General features: G+C 49.9%; 1 protein-coding gene across 1 annotated transcript; it reads left to right on the plus strand.

Moving 5' to 3' along the window:
* Positions 1–5,014: 5,014 nt before the first annotated feature.
* On the plus strand, positions 5,015–16,133 carry LOC144372041 (uncharacterized). Its single transcript, XM_078035463.1, has 9 exons — positions 5,015–5,400; positions 5,637–5,842; positions 6,916–7,030; positions 8,389–8,504; positions 8,671–8,901; positions 9,984–10,098; positions 12,400–12,497; positions 13,753–13,867; positions 15,762–16,133. Exons 2-9 carry the CDS (start codon positions 5,774–5,776, stop codon positions 15,965–15,967), a joined length of 1,065 nt encoding a protein of 354 aa, XP_077891589.1. The 5' UTR covers positions 5,015–5,400; positions 5,637–5,773; the 3' UTR covers positions 15,968–16,133.
* The last annotated feature ends 3,059 nt before the right edge of the window (positions 16,134–19,192 follow it).

Genomic DNA, 19,192 nt, shown 5'->3' on the forward strand with positions numbered 1-19,192 from the left:
GAGAACTTTTGGGGTGGGGGGCCGGGATACATTGATGTGAGGACTCTGATGCAGAGTCACGTTTTTCGAATCCAGGTAGAGGTGCTCAGGAACAGCCTGGGCTGGCACGTGAGTTCCCCACCTCCACACCTGTGGAACATCTTGGGGCTCTGATTAGCACAGCAGCCTGACCACGTGAGGGCATCTGCTGTCTCTGCGTACAGTGAGCTGGGTTTTCTTCACGTCCCTCAACAATTCCACATAACACCAGCTCTGAACCCAGAGTCCTGGGCACTTAGTTGAGGCTCCATCAGCTCCCACCTCTCTACCTGACAGAGCCCTCCTGGCTCCCTCTGCACTCATTACATTGAAGATGAAAACCTGGAGGGTGGGACTTCCCGTCATCCAAAAGTTCGCAAACACATTCCACTGTGGCATTTGTTCCTGGAACCCAAATGGTTGGGGGTCCACAAGCACCCTGGCATCCATGTGTGGGAACCATGGTAGTATAATCAAGAAACAGGAAGGAGAGGGGTTGGACTGATCAGTACAGATGGCAGGGCATAGTACAGAGTGGAATGGAGAGTTCTCACCCGGGGTGATTGTTGTGATGTGCACAAATGCTCTGCTGGTGCTGGGGTGCCCGCATGGTTTCTGGGGTCTTGAAAGGCTACAGATGCCCACAGAGTGTTCTCAGATGCACAGTGGGAGGCCCGTTGCAATATGTACATGTGGAAGAAGTAGGATACCCCCTTAGTGTGGAGGTGCCATCTAGAAGGCAGCCTCACTTCTCTGAAAAACTTGATTGGAAAAAAAAGGTCCGTACCTGTGCCCAAAGGGCCATATATGCTCCTGGAAGTTGGTGGTGGAAATAGTTCTCCATCCATTAATCACTCCCTCACTCACTAATGTCCTTGTGTCCTTGAGAAAGGCTCTCCCTTTCCTGGTTTTCCTGAATAGAAATCCTCTTGCCTCTTGGGTGAATAGGGTTATGGGTTGTGCAGAGGGTGGTGGTTTACTGAGCATCTTAGAGACTGTCCTTTATGGAGTCTAATGATCCCAACTGGGGAATGAGGCCAGGGTCCTAACTGTGGTTAGTGTGAGGACACCATGGGTTCAGAGAGGGAAAGAAGGACAAGGGAAACTCAGATGTCCCTTCATGGCCCCTGGAGTTAGAGGACTTACCCCTTTGCACCTGGGATCAGGAGACCTCATTTTTTCGAGGACACGCACACTCGGACATTAATCTTGAGTGTGGGTTCCTTTCTGGGGTCCAGGGCTGTTGTTAGCCACCAGGAATGACAGTGCTCTCCATGCTGATTGGAGCCATTTTTGCCAGGAAAGAGAGCCCATGGTCACGCCTTGTGCAAAGCATCCCACGCCAGGGGCTCCCATCCCTACATTCCTGTCCTGAAAGGAAGCCACTCAGAGGCAAGGTGGGTCCAACCACCTCCCATGTGTTCACTCATCACTCTGTTCCAGCATCACCCCAGTTAACAGTCCTGATGGAATTGGATGTGTCTCAGAATGTCACCCTCATGAGCTCTACCCTGCTACAGCTGCAGTTCTGCAGTGGGAGAAACTCAAAACCTCAAAACACATGCACAAGGAAAGAAAAGAGCAAGAGCCAGAGCCCAAACAGGCCAGGTGTGGCAAAGACAGCTGGAGTGCCTAGGTTGGGACTCAGAATTATGTCAGTGGGGTGGCATTGCTGCTGGCACCAGCATGATAACAGAGAGCCAGCCCTGCTCATTTTGGGGAGCAGTGTGTTGGCGAAGGCAGCAGAAATTGAGAGGCAGGATTGTGTTTGGCCCTAGGAGGAGGTTGGGTAAAAGGCCAGTGTGAGTTGGAGGGCTTGGGCAGATAGAGAGGTCAGGGTACACCCCAAAGCCTGGAGACTGCACTTGATGTCCAGGGTTGTGAAACACCACCTCCCCTCTTACTCAAAACTGAGAGCAAGGGGCATTGATGAGTTCAGTTTGTGTGCGGCTGCATCCAAGGTGGCTTGGCTAGGCACCTCTGTTTCCTTGACTCAGGAGGCTGGGAGTCCAGTCTCCACTGAGGCTCAGCTGGGAGGATCGGACTCTGAGTTTATGCCTGTGTTCCTGGTAGGATCCATGTTGGCTGAGCCTCAGTGTTTTTGTAATGAGAGGATGGGTGATCGTCATGTCTTTATCACAGGACACACTTGCTAAATGGATTTGTTTGCTCTGAGGAGGAAAGAGAGAGAGGGGAGTGGTGCTGGAGACAGGGATGCAGACAGGGATCATGGACTTGGCATAACTCAGTCTTGGAGGTGATATCCCATCACCTGTACCCACTTCAATTCCCATGAATCCAGAGGCTGAGCCCCCTTGAGGTGAGGGGTGAACCGGTTCTGGGCAGCAGGATGCTGTGGTACCTCGGAGTCTCTGTGAGACCCCAACACTAGACACACTTGGCCCTTTTGAAATCTTAGGAGAAGCCTTGGGAAGTTGTATGGCAGAGGGGAGCAGCCTCTGCATCTCAGTCCCCTCCAACTTGCCATGGTGTAGAGAGGGAACTGCAGCCACGATGGGACGGACATTGGCCACATTCCTGTGTGGGACACAGGCCTGATTGAGTTGGGGTGCATTCTTTGTCTCTGCCCTTCTTGTGATTGTCCCATCTCTACATTTGTGCTTTAGCCACCTGTGAGTCCCATCTCTGGTTTCAGAGAGAATAGAGGGTGTTATGGGCCAATAGACACAATAAACCCTAGAGATTAGATGCTACCCTACTTTCCAGAAAAGACTGGGCACAGCATGAGTTGCACATTAATGGGACCAGGGTCCAAAAGCTGCTGAGAAGGAAGGACTAGTTGTGAATGCATTTTTGAAGGCTCCAAGCTGGAACTCTAGTGGCACCAAGCAGGGCAGATTTTGGTGGGGATGTTTGGGTAGTTGTTGGTGAACACCTGCGCACCTGAGATGGGTAGGCATGGAGAAGAAATCAGCAGCCCATAGGGCTTTTGAAAGTGGTCTTATGTGAAAAGAGGCTCAGGTATGGACACAGGAAATGACATCATTGCCTTGACAATGGATCAAACAGAACATGGAACCCTGGTATCCAGGCACCCACTTCACTGACCAAGCCATCCGAGCTCATTTGGTTGGAGAAACTGGAGTGAGAAGGATGTTCTCCTGTGGTTGCAAACAATGCCGAGCCTCAGGCTCCCAGGAATCTCAGGGGGGCCAACTAGCCCTTTTGTGGATGCACTGGGTGAGGCTTCATCTTAGACGCCAGAGCCTCTGGAGATTGTCGCAGAGGAGCTCAAGAGTAACTGTAAGTAGCACAGGGCAGGTGAGCCCAGCAGGCCCTCTAGTCTAATCCCTGATGAATGGCCCAGGACTCCTATTCTGACTCTGTATGTGTGTGTGTGTGTGTGTGTGTGTGTGTGTGTGTGTGTGTGTTTGTACTGATGGGAACTGTCCCATTGTGCTTTGACTCTAGTGTATTGGCACAAGTCATTTTTCTGTTTGTCACCATTTCCATTTTGAACCCACCATTCTTGGTCCCAACCCAGGGTGAAAATGATGAGAACACGGAGGAGCCCTTCAGGGTACAGAGCCTTGAACCTTACAGGCAGGACCAGCTTAGGAATGAGCTCCTGCCTGTCATTTGTGGGAGAAACCTACATTTCAGCAGCAACATGGGGTTAATCTCCTGGGATTTCATCCCCACCCAGCAGGTGCTGGATCTCTTGTTCCCAAGGTAAGCACCAGACCACCAAGCCCAAGTGTGTAGCCCCCTCATGCCTGGGTCTTGGGGCTGCCATGTACCTCTCAGGGACCCAAAGGTTTGTGATACCTAGTGAGATAGAGGACCACACTCATAGTGGAATGTCAGCCCCGAATGGGACGAGTCCTGGAGGTGCCTGCCACAGCCTTGCAAGGGGAGTGAACTTCCCCTCTCAGGCAGAGAAACCATTCTGACTCCAGCTGATCCACAGAGGTCCGTGGAGCAGTCCCCACACACTGGGCACCACAGCTCAGTGGTGTGCACTGAGCTCATTCCCAGGTGGACTCAGCAAGGCCAGGTGGTCTTTCTGGTGTGATGTTGGCTTTGTGAAGAACGTAGATCTGTGCCAGAGGCGTCTCAAAACTCGGGCCTTGGAAAAGCACTTTTGGGTTAATAAAGACATGTTAGTTTCCATAGTGGGACAGAGCATCCTAGCTGGGACATAGCTGGACAGGGGCTTTGGACATGGCAGCTCCCACACCCAGAGATATGTGGGAATCAGCAGTTTGGGCTCATTCACTGATGAACATGGAGAAAGCACCCACTGTGTGAAGACACGTTTCCAGTCACGTTTCATAATTCAGTGAAAAATGGGGTGCAAATGACTGCCATTGTGTCCCTTTTCATGGGGGTCAGCCTCAAACCGCAGGTGCCATGAGTACATATCCTACATGTGACTGCATCCCTGACTCCATGGGGCATAACTGCACGTTGTCCTCTTCAGTGACTATGGTGGACCCTTGGACCAACTTCAACATGGAATGGGCTTGGGGTCAAGAGGGTGGGCTCCTGTTTCTAGAGTAGGGACCTGCAAGGTGATTTGACTTGGGAAGGCTGAGGAAAGACTGCTCTCCCCAATTCAGTTTTCTGCCTGCAGTGTAAGGTGTGGGGCTTCAACAGTAGGAGGGGTAAGGCAGGGAGTTGTAGGTAGTCATGGTCCTCTGGGGAAGGCCCTGGGATAATGGATCCCCTACTCTACACCTCCCTGTCCTCCCTCAGGGCCACAGAGATGTGGTCTGCACTCATGGGAAAAGAGAGGTCCACCGCTACTCAGGGGGACTCAGTGAGAGCTCACAGAGAATGAGGTAGCATTGCAGCCCTCGCCAGGGGAGGAGGTGTCTCTTGAGCCCTGAGAAGAGTGGGCAGGAGGACAGACACTCCTGGAAGGTGCATTTCAGGTTGGAGATCAGGTAGCCAAGAGGAAGAAGAGTGTCAGGCCTGCCCAGAGGAGGGGAGAGCTGGTCATACCATGAATCTAACGCTCCTTCGTTGAAGGTTCTTTGCCTAGCGACCTGTCCTGTCCCTGCCTGTACAGCCACTGTGTCTTTCCTGAGGTGGACTGGTGTGTTCAGAACCAGGGACGGTTCAGGAGGGTAGGGTCAGAGGTTTGCTCTGGAGGCCATGGCGAAGGCAAGGCCAGGGTTTTGCTGACTCCACACCTGCCTCCCCACAGTGCCTCATCTTCTTTCCTGGGGACCTGGGTGAACTTCCACACCGAGGCTTCCCATCAGCCTCCAGGCTCTCTGAGTCTGCAGCAGCTGCTGCCATACGTGTGGCTCCTCCTGAGTGGCTTTAACCTGGAGCACCAAGCACACCACCTGCTGGCCCCAACTGAAGATGGCATATCAAGCCAGGCAGAGCCTGAGAGCCAGGTGGACTGTGGTGAGTACCTAAGGGTATATGAGGAAAGGTCTGACTGTTGTTCCACTGCAGGGAGTCTGTATGCCTGGTGTTGTGTTGGAAATTAGGATAAGCCTTTGTCCATTCAGGAAGTGACCCTAGTTTGCAAAGAGGTCCTGTGTGGGCTAAGGGCCTGAGTTCTTCCTGGCAGAAGGGGTATTGTCTGTCTGTGCGAAGGTCAGGGCAAGGCAGTCATGTTGGCATCTTTTCTCCTCTAGCTACAAGCTCAGTTCCTGTCACGGCTCCTCAGCCAACCCCAGAGCCAGAGCCTTCTCCCAGGGAAGGGGCAGAGCCGGAGTCCAGGACATCAGGGGTCTCCACTCAGTACTCCCCACGGCCCAAATATACCAATCCGATGAGAGGCAGGTGTGTCATTCGCATCTACCTGGAAAATGAAAGGACAACACAGTATAGGAGCATCCTGGTGAGTCTTCGAGCAGGGGAGTCTCCTGGGAGCCCACAGTGGGGAAGACCGAGTCCACAGCAAACACTTTGGACTAGGCCTGTCTTCTTGAACTGGAGCTTCTGGAAGGTCAGGAAGGAGAGCAGAAAGTGAGGAAGAGAGAGGCGGGAGAGCAGCAGCATGCCAGGTCTGGGTGCGAGTGGGCCTGCGTGTTTGGGGGTGTGCAGGTCAGAAGTGCAGGAGTGAGTGCTGGGTTCAGAGGAGGTCAGAGAAATATCGAGGGTACAGGCCATCCTCTACTGACCTTGGTATTGAGGAGGAGTATATTGAACCGTGGTATTGAGGAGGAGTATATTGAAGCAGAGGAGTTGGCAGTCATTTTCTTGTGTGTGGGAGGGGATATGTTGCTGGTTGAAGGGAAGGGAGCCATTGTAGAATGATTAGGGTGGGTAGGTGTGGGTCACAGAGAACTGGGGGCCTTGGAGGGGCCCATTAGTGTCCTAGTTTGCATGTATGTGAGTAGAGATTTAGCAGGTCTCTCTGCAGGATCTTCCTGGGTGTGGAGTATCCATCATGAGACTCTGGTGACCACCTCCACGGGAGCCATGTTGAACCACTGCACCTGCTGGGTCCAAAACTCCTGACACCCCAGCAAGCACTGACACTCTCGAGCCCAGCAGCTTCCATGCCTATCATTAAAGAGTCCGTGTGTGTGTTGTGCCTGGGTGTCAAGACCAAAGCACCTAGGGTTTGTGCCTTGTCCACACAAAAATTCAGCTGCATCCCAGACCAGAGCAGGGATATGGAAGTCCACTGGACCATTCCTCCCATCTGTGGGGACTAGAGTGTGCCTTTTGGTCCTTATTCCCTTGTCCCTGTAGGGCATAGCAGGTTGAAGCAAACTCTTGTACCAAGATTGGACTAGAGGCTCATAGGAAGACCCCACATGATCACATGAAGGCCTCAGGTAGCAGGGTATCAAGATGGTGCCCTTGTGTTGAGAGCTCTCTTGTCTCTGATTGTCCTCGAGCACTGTCCTCTGGGTAGCTACTCCCAAATTCCCTCTCTGATGAGCTTTCTCCAACCCTGCTCAGGTGACCTCCCAGGACAGGACTCCAGTCGTAATCCGCAAGGCCTTAGATGTACACTTGCTCCAGCAGAAGGATCCAAAAAACTATGAGCTTCTGCATATTGTCTGGAACCATCAGAGTAAGTGGAACCATCAGAGGGTAGGGAGCAGTGAGTCACAGTGGGCTCACGATAACTGGGAGACAAAACACAGTGTGCATTGGCCCAATGCCCAGGAAGAGTATGGTGGGACTTGTGCACAAAACAAAGTGTAATGATGGGGCATCAATCTGCAGGTTCTTCATGTTCCCCAGGGGCTGTGGACCTGCCTATCGTGTTCTTTCCTTGGCCTGAGGAGGCATTGCAAAGCTATTATCCACAAAGGGCCAAGAAGAGAGGCTTCTTTGTCTTGTGTCAAAGAAGACAGACAACCACAGGGTGCCTACTTTGGCAGCCTTTCCTGACCTAGATGAGTACATGAGAAAAGCAGTTCAATGAAGAATCATTTCTGGCTTCCAATCTTTTTATTCATTGCAAACTGAGTCCACTTAGGACCAGAGGCCATTTCTAGAGAGAAGTGTGTAGTAGAATAGAACCCTTCACAGCTTGTAGACTGTTCTTGGAGAGAGAGAGGGAGGGAGGGAGGGAGGGAGGGAGGGAGAGAGAGAGAGAGAAAGAGAGAGAGAGAGAGAGAGAGAGAGAGAGAGAGAGAGAGAGAAGAAGAAGAAGGGGAAGGAGGAGGAGGAGGAGGAGGAGGAGGAGGAGGAGAAGGAGAAGGAGGAGTAGAAAAATGAAAATAAGTTGAAGGAGAAGACCATGAATAAGAAGTTCAAGATGACTATAAGAAGAAGCATGAGGAGAAGATGAAGAAGAACAAGAACAAGAAGGAGAAATACAAGGTGAACAAGAAGTATAACAATACATTGATTAAAAATGTGAATGAGAATTATACTCATGAGCAGGAAATGCAGTAGTGGGGAATTCAAGAGAAATATATTGCTCTGGATGGCACAGCCCTGCTGTGGACATCCTCCACCCATGCTCAACACACCTCCAAACCATACCCCTCCAATTAGTGTAGCCCTGCATGAGTGGATGAATCCACTGGCAAGGTGGAGGCACCCACCATCAAATGCTTTTCCCCAAACCCACCTGTGATCATTGCTGCAGTGGGGAGAAAACCTTCAACACATGAGTCTTTGGTGACCAATCCAGATACAAAGTCTAGCTGTTTCTCTTTGTTGGGTCCAACGTGAACTAAGAGAGTCTGGGGTACAAGGGGCTATTTCCTTGAAAGGTGTTCCTGTAGTGGACCTCCTGTGCATAGAGGGTCCTCAGGGAGGAATCAGTGGGGAGTCTTTGGTGGAACAGTAGCTGGATTCGGGGGCTCTCAGGTCTGTGTCTGAGACCTGAGCTGGCAGAGGCTCTCAGTTGTGGGGGATGTTGGGTAGTGTATTTTTTGAGTGTCACCTACCACGCCTCTGCCCCTGCCTCTCCAGAGCTGAGGGTCCCTGCTGATGCGAAAGTATATTACAGCCTGATTGGAGGAGTGCATTATGACTTTCTTCTTCGGGAAACAGATGCCAGCAAGTCATTGAAGGTCAAGCCAAAGGAGGTAAACAGTCACCTTCTTCACTCTTTACTCCTAGTGCCACTCCACATCCTCCAAGGGGACAAGAACCTCAGGTTCTGGATGGATGTTGTAGAATGCCCACAGAGCCAACTGCCAGGCTGGGTGGGGTGCAGGTGCTGGGCTTTGCTGATGTTGTCATCCCCCACAGTTCTTGGAGCCTTCTGTGGCAGTGGCATCCAGGACCCCAGCAGCTGTGAGCAGCAGCTCTGCAGTGGCTGCAGGATCATTGCCCCAGGCCACCCAAAGCAATGAGTGCTGCATGAGAAAAGTCACCAGTAGCAGCTCCTCACTGCTTCACTCCAGCGAGCAGGTGGAAGACAACCGCTTTATTTATGTCCTCCTAGAGGGACAGAGCGAGAGAGAGTCAAAGCGCATCCTGGTAAGCCCGACAGTAGGGCTGCCTCCTGGGTGTCCACACAGTGGAAGGCAGGAGACACAGCCAACCCCGGGGCTGTGGTGGGAAATAAAGAAGAGAGAGGTCCATCTTAAGGGCTTGACCTGAGGAGGGAGAGCATCAGCATGCCCAGCTCCAGTGGTGAGTGGGTGTTGTAGTGTGGGTTTTGCAGGCCAGAAGTGCAGACGGAAGTTCTGTGGACAGATGAAGTCAGAGATATGTCCAGGGTGTAGGCTGCAGTGCCTAGAACTTGGTATTCTCAATGAGTGAGGTTGGAGCAGAGGAGGTGGCAGTGACTTGTCACATGTGTAGGAGGGGATGTGTTCCTTGTAGCAGGGAAGAGAACCTCCTTAGCATGACTAGGTGTGGGAATTTGGGGTCGGGATCACCTGGGGGGTCATGCCAAAGCTTCGGAATGTTAGCCTTTGCATGTATGTAAATGCGGAGCTAAAGGGGTTCTTGGCAGAATTTCTCTGGATGTGCAGTAGACACGCTAATGCTGCAGGTGTCCAGCTGCAGAGAAGACACGTTCAGTGACTGCCAGTGCTGAGTCAAGTACATCATTACAACCAGACCCCCACCGAGCTTCCAGAGGCCAGGGCCTCTCAAGGCTATCATGAAGCACTCAAGTACACACTCTTGTATCTGAGTCTGTTTTGTGTAGTGGCAGTCAGGACCAAAATTTTCAGTGTGTCTGCCTCTTCCACACACAAAGGCAGGCTGCACCCCAGAGCACACTTGGTGCACAGATCCCTGGCCCATTGCTCTCGTCTCAGTGAGATGAGAGTGTGTCTGTGCATAGGCAGTTTGGTCCTTTGACCTGAGTGGAATGTGGCTCCCCAGGGGGAGGGGAGATGGCAGGTACAGGCAGATATTTGTACCAAGATTGTTCTAGTAGCACGTTGCAAGAACCCAGGGGTTATATGGAGGCTACACTCAGGTAGCAGGATAACAAGATTGTGCCCTTGTATATGTAGCTGAGATTTCTCCTGAATGTTTGACCACAGTCTTCTGGGTAGCTCCTCTAAAAGCCATTCTCTGATGACATTTATTCCACCCTGATCCAGGTGACCAGTGTGGATACAGTGAAGAGCCTCATCCGAAGGGCCTTGGACCAAAATTTGTTGCAGCATGAGGATGTGGACAACTTTGAGATGCTGAGAATGATTCCTCTGCATGAGAGTAAGTAGGACAATCAGACAGTGGGGAGACATGATCCACAGTGGGCTCAGGATAACTCACAGCCAAGAGAAAGTGGGCCTTGGCCACAAAGTACCAAAGTGTGGTGGGCCTGGTGCAGGAGACCAAGTGCAGTGATGGGCGTGTCCAATGTGGAGGTGCTCAATGAGGCCCAAGGGGGCTGCTGAACCTCCCTAAATGTGTTCTCCCCTGGACCTGGTCTGGCAATGTGAAGCTAATATCCATGAGGGCAAGGCAGGGAGAGGCTCAATCCATCATCAGTTTGGTTTATGGCTCACTGATAAGGATGCCTTCAAATGAAGAGGAGGAGAACATGGGTCCTGATTGGATCAGCATTGCTATGGACAGAAGCAACACAGGTCCCAATCCATGGCCAGGATATGAGAAGTCCTGCCTACTCACAGGAATGTCAGGATTGCAGCAACTGGTAACAGGACTCAGTGAAGAGGAAGTCAAGGCTAGGGGACAGCCTGTTTGGGTTCTTTTGGGAACAATTCCAAGTCCTCTGTGCCTGGGTGCCCATCTCCTGAAGATATCAGAATGGCCAGGTTATTATTCCTTCCAGCAACAAAGAAGGGCTCTGAAGAACAGAGGCCACAATGCTGAGCTGTCCACAATTCCAGTGCTCTTTCCTTTCTTGTGAGCCAGACACTCCTAGCCTTCACCATCCCAGCCTGTCCACAATAGAACCCACCATCTGTAGGGCACGTAAGTGAGTTTTCCAATTTTCCCACACCACCTCATTTGGGTTGGCTCTGTCTCACACATGAGGAAGACTGAGGTGCAAGGAGCTGGGCAAGGGGCAGTGTCTGCGAATCTCAGGGACTTGGGAGGCAGTGCAGGAGGATGAGGATTTCCAAACAACCTCAGAAACTTAGGGAGACCCTGTACCCAAGTAAAAAGGCCTGGGAATGGTCTCAGTGCTTAATTGCCTCTGGTTTTATCCCTAGTACAAAAATAAGCCAGTCAATAAGGAATTACCAAACTGAGAATCTACGAAGATGATTTCAGAAACAGACTTTCAACCCAAGCATCAGTTGAGAGCAGGCTCCAGACCAGGGGAGGTTTGTGTGTAACAGACGTCAAAAGGGAGGACTACGGGGGGCCTGGAACCCACTAGGTGTGATGGCATCTATGCCTTATGGCAGGAGGGTGGCAGTGATGCTGGCCCTCTCCTAGATTTTGGAAACCTTGTTTTCATTGGGGAAACTTTATGGAGGTGGAATCTATTTTAGCAATCCTGGTCCAGATGAGGTGCGGACTTCCACAGGTAGAAGCCTATCCAGAATACGGTGTCTGTTAGGAAGTCTTTCCTGACTGTGACAATGACAAAGAAAGGAAGTCACTTGTCTTTGGTCTTGGTTTCACTCCTGGCCATTGATTGAGAACTGATTTCATCTTGGACTACTGAACAGAGGCTGCATCTGGGCAGAAGAGTGTGATAGATTTGAACTCCTCAGGATGCCCCACCATTGCCAGAGATATAAGGAGAAGGAGGAGGAGAAAGAGGACACAACTGAGTGGGGAGAGGATCACACGATGAAGAGCAGGAGGAAGAAGAAGAAAAAGAAGGAAGTGAACAGAAGGAAGGGTGGAGGGAGATACACAAGAAGAAGAACAAGAAGGAACCATGTAAGAACAAGAAAAAGACCCAGAAAGAACTACAAGAAGATGCAGGACAGAAAGAAGAGCCAGAAGTAGAACAAAAACCAGAATAAAAGTACCAAGCAGACAGCACATGATGAGAAACAAGGGGAAGGAGAGCGAACCTAGAAAACAATAGAGTTCTCCAGGGCACCACCCTGCTGAAGTCCTCCCATGTCCATGCCCAACACACCTCTGATGGATACCACCTCCCCTCCACGTAGTCATCCATGAGTGGATTCATCCAGGGCAAGGGGATGAATTCGCCCACCATCCAACGCTTCCCTGAATGCCCATGTGTGAGCATGGCTGCCCTGGGGAGAAAGGCCTAAGCACAGGAGCCTTTGCCAATCCTGATGCAGAGCCTAGCAGTGTCCCTTTGGCAGATCCAACCTGCACTGAGAAGTTCTGGGCCCAAGGTGCTGTTTCCATTGCCTGGTGCTCTTTTGGTTTAGAATCCTGTACATCATCTTCTCCAGGGAAGAATCACTGAGGGAGTCTTTGGTGGCACTGTAGCTGGATAGGAGGGCTCTCAATTCTGGTGCAGGCTCGCCCTGGCGGAGACTCTCAGGGGTTGTGTGTGTTTTGTGGTAAAATCCTTGAGTGCCATCTAACAATTCTCTCCACTTTGCTCTGCAGAAATCAAGGCCCCTGACCACTCACCCATGTATCAGTCTAGGACCCCGCGGATAAAATATTTCATCGTGAGGAAACGCCGCGAGGTCAAGAGAAAGGAGGTAAACACCTACCTTATTCAAGCTGTACTTGTGTTGCCGTTCCACTCCCACCTGGGGAAATAAGAAGCCTCAGCACCTGGACATATGTGCTAGAAGCCCATAGAGCCAACTGACAGGCTGGGGTGGCTTTCTGTTTCTGGGTTTGCTGATGTTCCATCCCCCACAGTTCTCAGAATCAACCTGCAAGTCCTCCAGGCCGCATTCCCACAAGCAGGTGGGAGACACCTGCTTAATTCGTGTCCACTTAGAAATACAAAGTCCAAAGATGGCCAAGAAGGTCCTGGTAAGCCTGGGAGCAGGGGTGTCCCCTGGTGCTTACACCTGGGTGGGGAGCAGACACTGGTCCAATACCATGGACTACTCATGCCCTCTTGAATTTGGAGCTTCTGGATGATCAGGAGGATAGAGGGGAATCAAGAAGGGAGAGGTCAGTGTGAAGGGCTGGAGCTGAGATGAGGGAGAGCAGAAGCTTGTCCACCACCATGTCTGAGGGAGTCTGTGTGTCAGGTGGCAGCATGCAGTCCAGAAGGGCAGAGGCAGGTATAGGTGACAGATGAGAACAGGCCAGGACCTAGATTGCAGGTTCCACTCTATGGGATGCTAAGGTCTATGGAGGAGGACAGCAGTGTGAGGTTCTGCATGTTCCTTGAACAAGGAGCTGAGAGGGTCTCTCTGCAGAGTCAGTATGGATGTGGAGCAAGCACACTAAATGTCCAGGTAACCCAATGACCACCCTTGCTGGATGAGGTGCCCTCCTACACCCCAGCCAGCACTGAGCCTCTGGAGGCCAGGAGCTCTCGTGGCTATGTTTCAGCACTCCTGTGTGTGGTCATGTTCCTGGGTCTGATTTGGGCCCTGGCAATCCAGACCAAAGCCTGTAGGTTTTGTGCCTAGGCCATTCCCAATGCCGCCTGCATCCTCGGGCGGACCTGGGATCTTGTAGGCTATTGTCCAATTCCTCTCAACTTGTGGGATGAGATTGCATCTGTATGCAGGTAGTGGGGTCCTTTCACTTGGAGAGAAGTGCAGCTGCACAAAGAGCAATGGCAGGTCCAGGAAGTTATGTACAAGGATTGGGCTAGTAGCCTATGGGAAGAGCCCACGAAATGAGCAGGAGGTCAGCTTCAGGTAGTAGGGTCATTGATGTTGCCCTTGTATTTAGAGTGGAGGTGCCTCCAGAATGCCCCTGCCCACTGTCCTTGAGTAGTCACTTCAAGGCCCATTTCCTGAAGGCCTGTCTTTCATGCTGCTCCAGGTGACCTGCCAAGATCGGGCTCCTGTCGTCATCCGCAGGGCCCTCGACCTACACTTGCTTACTCAGGAGAAGCCGGAGGATTATGATCTGGGCCAAATCATCTCTCACTGTCAGAGTAAGTGAGACAATCAGATGGCAGAGAGCAAGGGTCAGGATGTGGACTCAGGTCAACTCTTAGCACCAAAGTGTAGTCTCTGACCCCCAAGAACACTCCAATAGGTGTGTTGGGTTCGTGCACAAAGCCAACTGCACTTCTGCTGGTGGAAGGTCTCGAGGTCCAATGGTATACCCCAGTGAATATTGTGGCTCCCCACCAGGTGCCTCCCCTGTACATGAACAGGTATCCAAAGCTGACATCTTTGAGGAGTGAGGAGGAAAGCCTCTTTCCAGGAGCAGTATGCTTTCATGGTCTGGGATAGGAGTGGTTTCAGAGGAACATGGAATGCATGGGCTAAAGAGGGAACTGGCATTTTGTGGACTGAAGCAGTAGGATTGAAAGCCTTCTGTGTGACCAGAAAACCTCTGCCTTGGCAGAGCATTGCCAGGATTCTAGCAAGCAGTAACAGGATGAAATTGGGAAGAAAACACAGCCTGGGAGACAGCTTGAATCATCTGTCTTTGCATAAATTCCATGGTCTTCTGTACCTGAGTTCACTTGCCAAGGAGTGATCACAATAGCCAGGTTGTGATCCCTAACTAAAGTCAGATGAGGGCTTCCTGAGCACATAGCCACAAAGCTCATCTGATAATAATGCCAGCACTTTTTCGTTGGTTGGTTGGTTGGTTTTTGTGAGCCAAACACCACAGCAGCCATTATCCCAGCCTATGTATGCTGAAGACCACCATCCCTATGAGTTCTAGAATCACTTGTCTCCTATCTTAACCTACTGTTAGGTTAGTAGAATCAATGGAAGAGGAAGTCTGTCTGGGGCCTTGGTAGCCTTAGAAATTCATAGCAGAGATCTTCACATCCAACCCAGAAGGGATGGAGAACAGGCTCTAGGTTAGAGGAGGGTGACAGGAAACACGTGTTCAGAGGAAGGAGAAGCGGGCTGTTGTATTCTCCCACTTGGGGTCATGGCACCACTGGGCCATACACCATGTCGGAGGGAAGCAGTCCCTTTGCTGGCCTTTGGAACCATTGTTCTCAATAGGGCAGCATTTGGAATGTGGCCTCCATTCTCAGAAGCCTGGTTAACATGAAGGTGGGCTCCACCAATGCAGAAGCATGGCTCTAATGTGGTATTTGAGCTGATCAGCCTGTCCTCACTGTGGCCATACTTGAGGAATCCTAGGCCTTTTCTCTGGCTTTCACAACTTTCTCTTTGGTTGTGTACTGAGGCTGTCTATAAAGCTCTAGTGTGTGGCAGTGGAGAGCTTCTCAGCCCTTGCCAAACAGGCATAGACTGGGAGAGAGAGAACAAGGCTGGGAGAGAGGGAGAGAGAGAAAGATGGAGAAGGAGGACCTCTACTTGGAGAATGAGGATTCAGTGGAGCCTACAGGAACAAGGTATTATTGCCCAGGGCGCACCCCTGTTTAGGTCTTCCTCCAACCACGCTCAACCTTTCTTCCAGTCCCTCCCACCTCCCAGTAGTGTATTCATCTTGAATGAGAATTTTATGTTGACACCAGAGCACTCACCATCCAATGCTTCCCTCCAAACCCACTCATGAAGATGGCTCATGTGTGGACTGAATCTTCGGCACAGGAGCCTTTTGTGGGAGATTTCAGATGCAAACCCTAGTGGTGTACTTTGGCAGATGTAAGAGGACCTGGGATGTTCTGGAGTCCAAAGCTTTTGGTAGGAACCGACATTAGGTCTGTGGAAGTGCTCTGCCTAGTTCTTCCTCAGGGAGGACTGTGGAGGCTGTCTTGTTGGTATTGGTGCTGAATTGGAGAGCTCTCAGGTGTGTGGCTCTGGCCTTTTCTGGCACAGGCTCTCAGATGTTGGGGTGTCCCAGAGAGCACCTCCTGAGCCACCTTATTTTGTATACCCCTCTCTTTCCAGAGCTGAGGATTCCAGCGCAGGCCAATGTATTTTACGCAAAGAACCCTCACAGAAAACCCATCTTCGTGCTGAGGAAAAGGAGCCTCCCCCAAAATAATGATGAGTGGATCCAGCCTCAACCTCCCTCTCGTCCTACAAAGAAGGCTCCAGCCCTCCTGAGGATGCTTGCAAAACCATTCTGCTGCTGTGTGCCTGGGCAGGGCTGAGGCAGCCCAGGAATATTTACATTGATAATTATTTTCTTCAAAGTTTGTATCTATAGTTTGCCATTGTCCTTGACCTTGTTTAGTAACATAGTTGTTACTCTATCCTGTATTTGTTGTTTCCATTAATATATTATTATTTTAAAATATATATGTTTTTGTTTCCTGATCTACTGTGATGATTTGAGTATACTAAATGTAGCAGTGATTCCTAAAGGACACATCCAAACCAACAGGAAGGAATGTTTCCTTGTATTAGCAAGAAGTTTGGTTTTTAGGAGTTTGGCAGATGGCATTATCTGAGTCAGTTTTCCAATGGGGGCAATGAAGTATCGGCTATCTTGGTACAAATACAAACAAAGACACACTAGAGCGCACACACACACACACACACACACTAGAGCACACACACTGACTGAGCGATAGATACACAGATGGAGTTGGTCTCTTCTGAAATACTTTGGAGATGTGGTTCTGATTTTTCCCATTTTGGAGTATTTTACATTGATAAGGTGTCTTGCAAATGAATCCCATGTCTGAAGAAGACATGCATGTGTACTTCACATGCCACTTTCTACATAACCAGAAGGTCATGTCATGTAATATTTTTCATGCAGCTGTGTTTTCACTGTGTACCATCCCATGAGGTCAGCTGTGGAATTTTCCACTGGTAGCATCACAAAGGAGATCCACTCTTTGAATTTGGGGATATTTCTGATTTTCTTGATTCAGATTGGAAATATATATATATATACATACATATATATATATGGTTTTTGATGAAAATTCTGCATTTGATGATAATGAATGCCATGCATCTAGGAATCTGTAGACTGCAGACAATGAATGGATGCCTACTGTTGTCTGGACTGGTCTGCAAAGTCCTGTAGCATCTGAGCATGTGTGAGGGCTGTACAGGTCTTGCCAAAAGTCCAGGTCTGATGATCCTGCACAAAGCTGAGCTAGTGGTCTCCAAAACAGCATAAGGGCCAAGGAGAAACACAGTTCCACACAGAAGTTGGGAAGCTACCTTATGAAGGTAATCATATGTATGGGATCCTCTTGCTAGGTCCCTTTTTCCATTGGGCCAGAACTGTTTTCTGAATGTGCTTGCTGAGAAGAGCTTGGAATTTTCTATCTGAAGCAGTTTATGCAAGCTGCTTCCACTTGCAGGAACAAAGTGTGTTCTCATTGACCACTTTGGGCTTTCCCTGGTTCAACTAGAGTGTGTCAGAAGCACTTGTAATGATTGGCATTCACGGTTTCACATTGAAGCCTATGTGCCATCTGTCAACCACTGATGGCTGCAAGTGGGGAATGGAAGCCATTTGCTGCAAGCAGTTTCAACTTGCAGGACTAACTTTGTTGTAAGTAGGCACATGGTGTTTTCTTCTGTGTGAGCTAGAAGAAAGAAAAATTGCTCCTTACAGGTGACAGGCATGCTTTCACATTGAAGCCTCTGTGCCATTGATCAAAAACAGTTCACTCATTTGGGTACCTGCACTTCAAGTGTATATTGTAAACAAATGTGATAAGTGGATGTCAGTGAGACTTTGGAGAACTGATCTTCTCAGCTGGTCCTCTTTCCTCCTGCAAGTTGGTGATCTCTTTCTGGTGCACTTTGTGTTTCATGCCTGAACTGTGCTCTGAATGTGCTTGATGAGAACAGCTTAGAAGTGCAGAAGTAAAACTGTTTGTGGAAGCAGCTTCAAGTAGCACAAGCTAACTTGTTCTCAGTGAGCACATGGGGATTTTTCCCAGGTTGAAGAAGTGTGAATGAGAATGGCTTCTCAGAGCTGGTAGGCATGTTTGCATTTGGCAAATTTTGCCATCTGTCACACACAGTTCCTTGCATGCAGAAACCTGCATTTCAAGTGTTCTCAGAAAGGTCCGATGAGTGGGTTTCCATGGAATTTTGTGGAGTTCATCTTTTCAGCAGTCCTCGTTGCCTTCTCAAAATTGGTGATCCTGGGTGCAAGGCCTCTCTTGTCAGCCAACATTGTATTTTGGGCCTGACCTCGGTTCTGAATGTGCTTGCTGAGAGTAGTTTGGGAGTGCAAAAGTAAAGCAGTCTCTCAGCAGCTTCAACATTCAGGAGCTCATTTTATTCTCAGTGAGCACATTGGGGTTTGTCACTACTTAAACTAGCATGAAGAACCACCGCTTCTCAGAGGTGGCAGTTTCCCTTTGAAGTATTTGTACAATTGGTCAGTGCGAGTTCAATGCAGGCAGGCACTTGGATTTCAAGCGAATTCTGTGACAAACAATTGAGCAATGGATTTCAATCCACCTTGGGGAATTGCTCTTCCCAGTGGGCCCACAGTTCTCCAAGTTGCTGACCTAGGTCCAAGGGCACTCTTGCTAGCACTCTTTGCATATGGGCTGAAACTGTGCTCTGAGTGTGCTTCCTGAAAATATTTTGGAAGTGCAGCACAGAAGAATTTTGGCAAGCAGCTTCCACATTAGGAAATGACATTTTTCTCATCGTGCCCATTGAGCTTTGATCCTGGCTGAAGAAGCCTTAAATCCAATGGCTTCTGAGAGCTAACAGGCACAGTTTTCATTGGAAACAACTGTGCTCTTGGTCAATGGTAAGTTGGTTGCTGTCAGGCACCTGCAGTTTCAATGAGTTTTTAGAAAAAGGAGACCAAGGGAATACAATGAAACCTGTGCAATTCATTTCCTAATCAATGTTGGTGATGCTAGACCAGAGTGGACTTTTGCAAGGATACTTTCTCATGTTTTTTGCAGGAAATGTGTTCTGAATGTGCATCCTGAGATGCATATGTAGGGGGCAAACAGAAAAATTTTGTGCACAAGTAGCTTTGTTCTCAGTGAACACGTGGCGATTTTTCCCTGGTTGAACATGCAGGAAGCAGAACCTCTTGTCAGAGATGATGGTACCATTTCACTTGGAACCATCTATGCACTCAATAAAGCAGAGGTCATTGTAGTCAGGCTCATGCAATTTCAAGATAGTTTTTAGAATCCGTTTGAGGAATGGATTCCAAAGAATCATGGAGGAATTGAACCACCCATCAGACCTATCTGAGCAACTGCTCCAAGGTACAAGGGCTCTCCAGCTAGTGCACTTTGGATATTGAGCCTGCACTGCTCTCTGAATGTGCTCAGTGAGAAGAGTGTGAAGTGCAGAAGAGAACCAGGGTGTGCAAACAGCTCTAGAGTGTGAAGTGCAGAAGAGAAGCAGGGTATGCAAACAGCTTCAAT

Source organism: Ictidomys tridecemlineatus, chromosome Y, assembly GCF_052094955.1.
Source record: "Ictidomys tridecemlineatus isolate mIctTri1 chromosome Y, mIctTri1.hap1, whole genome shotgun sequence".
NCBI lineage: Eukaryota > Metazoa > Chordata > Mammalia > Rodentia > Sciuridae > Ictidomys > Ictidomys tridecemlineatus.

Excerpts from the sequence above, each read along its gene's own strand:
- LOC144372041 (XM_078035463.1), top strand. The coding sequence starts at position 5,774 with ATGAGAGGCAGGTGTGTCATTCGCATCTACCTGGAAAATGAAAGGACA. Across the intron at positions 5,843-6,915 it reads CACAGTATAGGAGCATCCTG|GTGACCTCCCAGGACAGGAC; the intron begins GTGAGTCTTCGA and ends AACCCTGCTCAG. Across the intron at positions 7,031-8,388 it reads TATTGTCTGGAACCATCAGA|AGCTGAGGGTCCCTGCTGAT; the intron begins GTAAGTGGAACC and ends CTGCCTCTCCAG.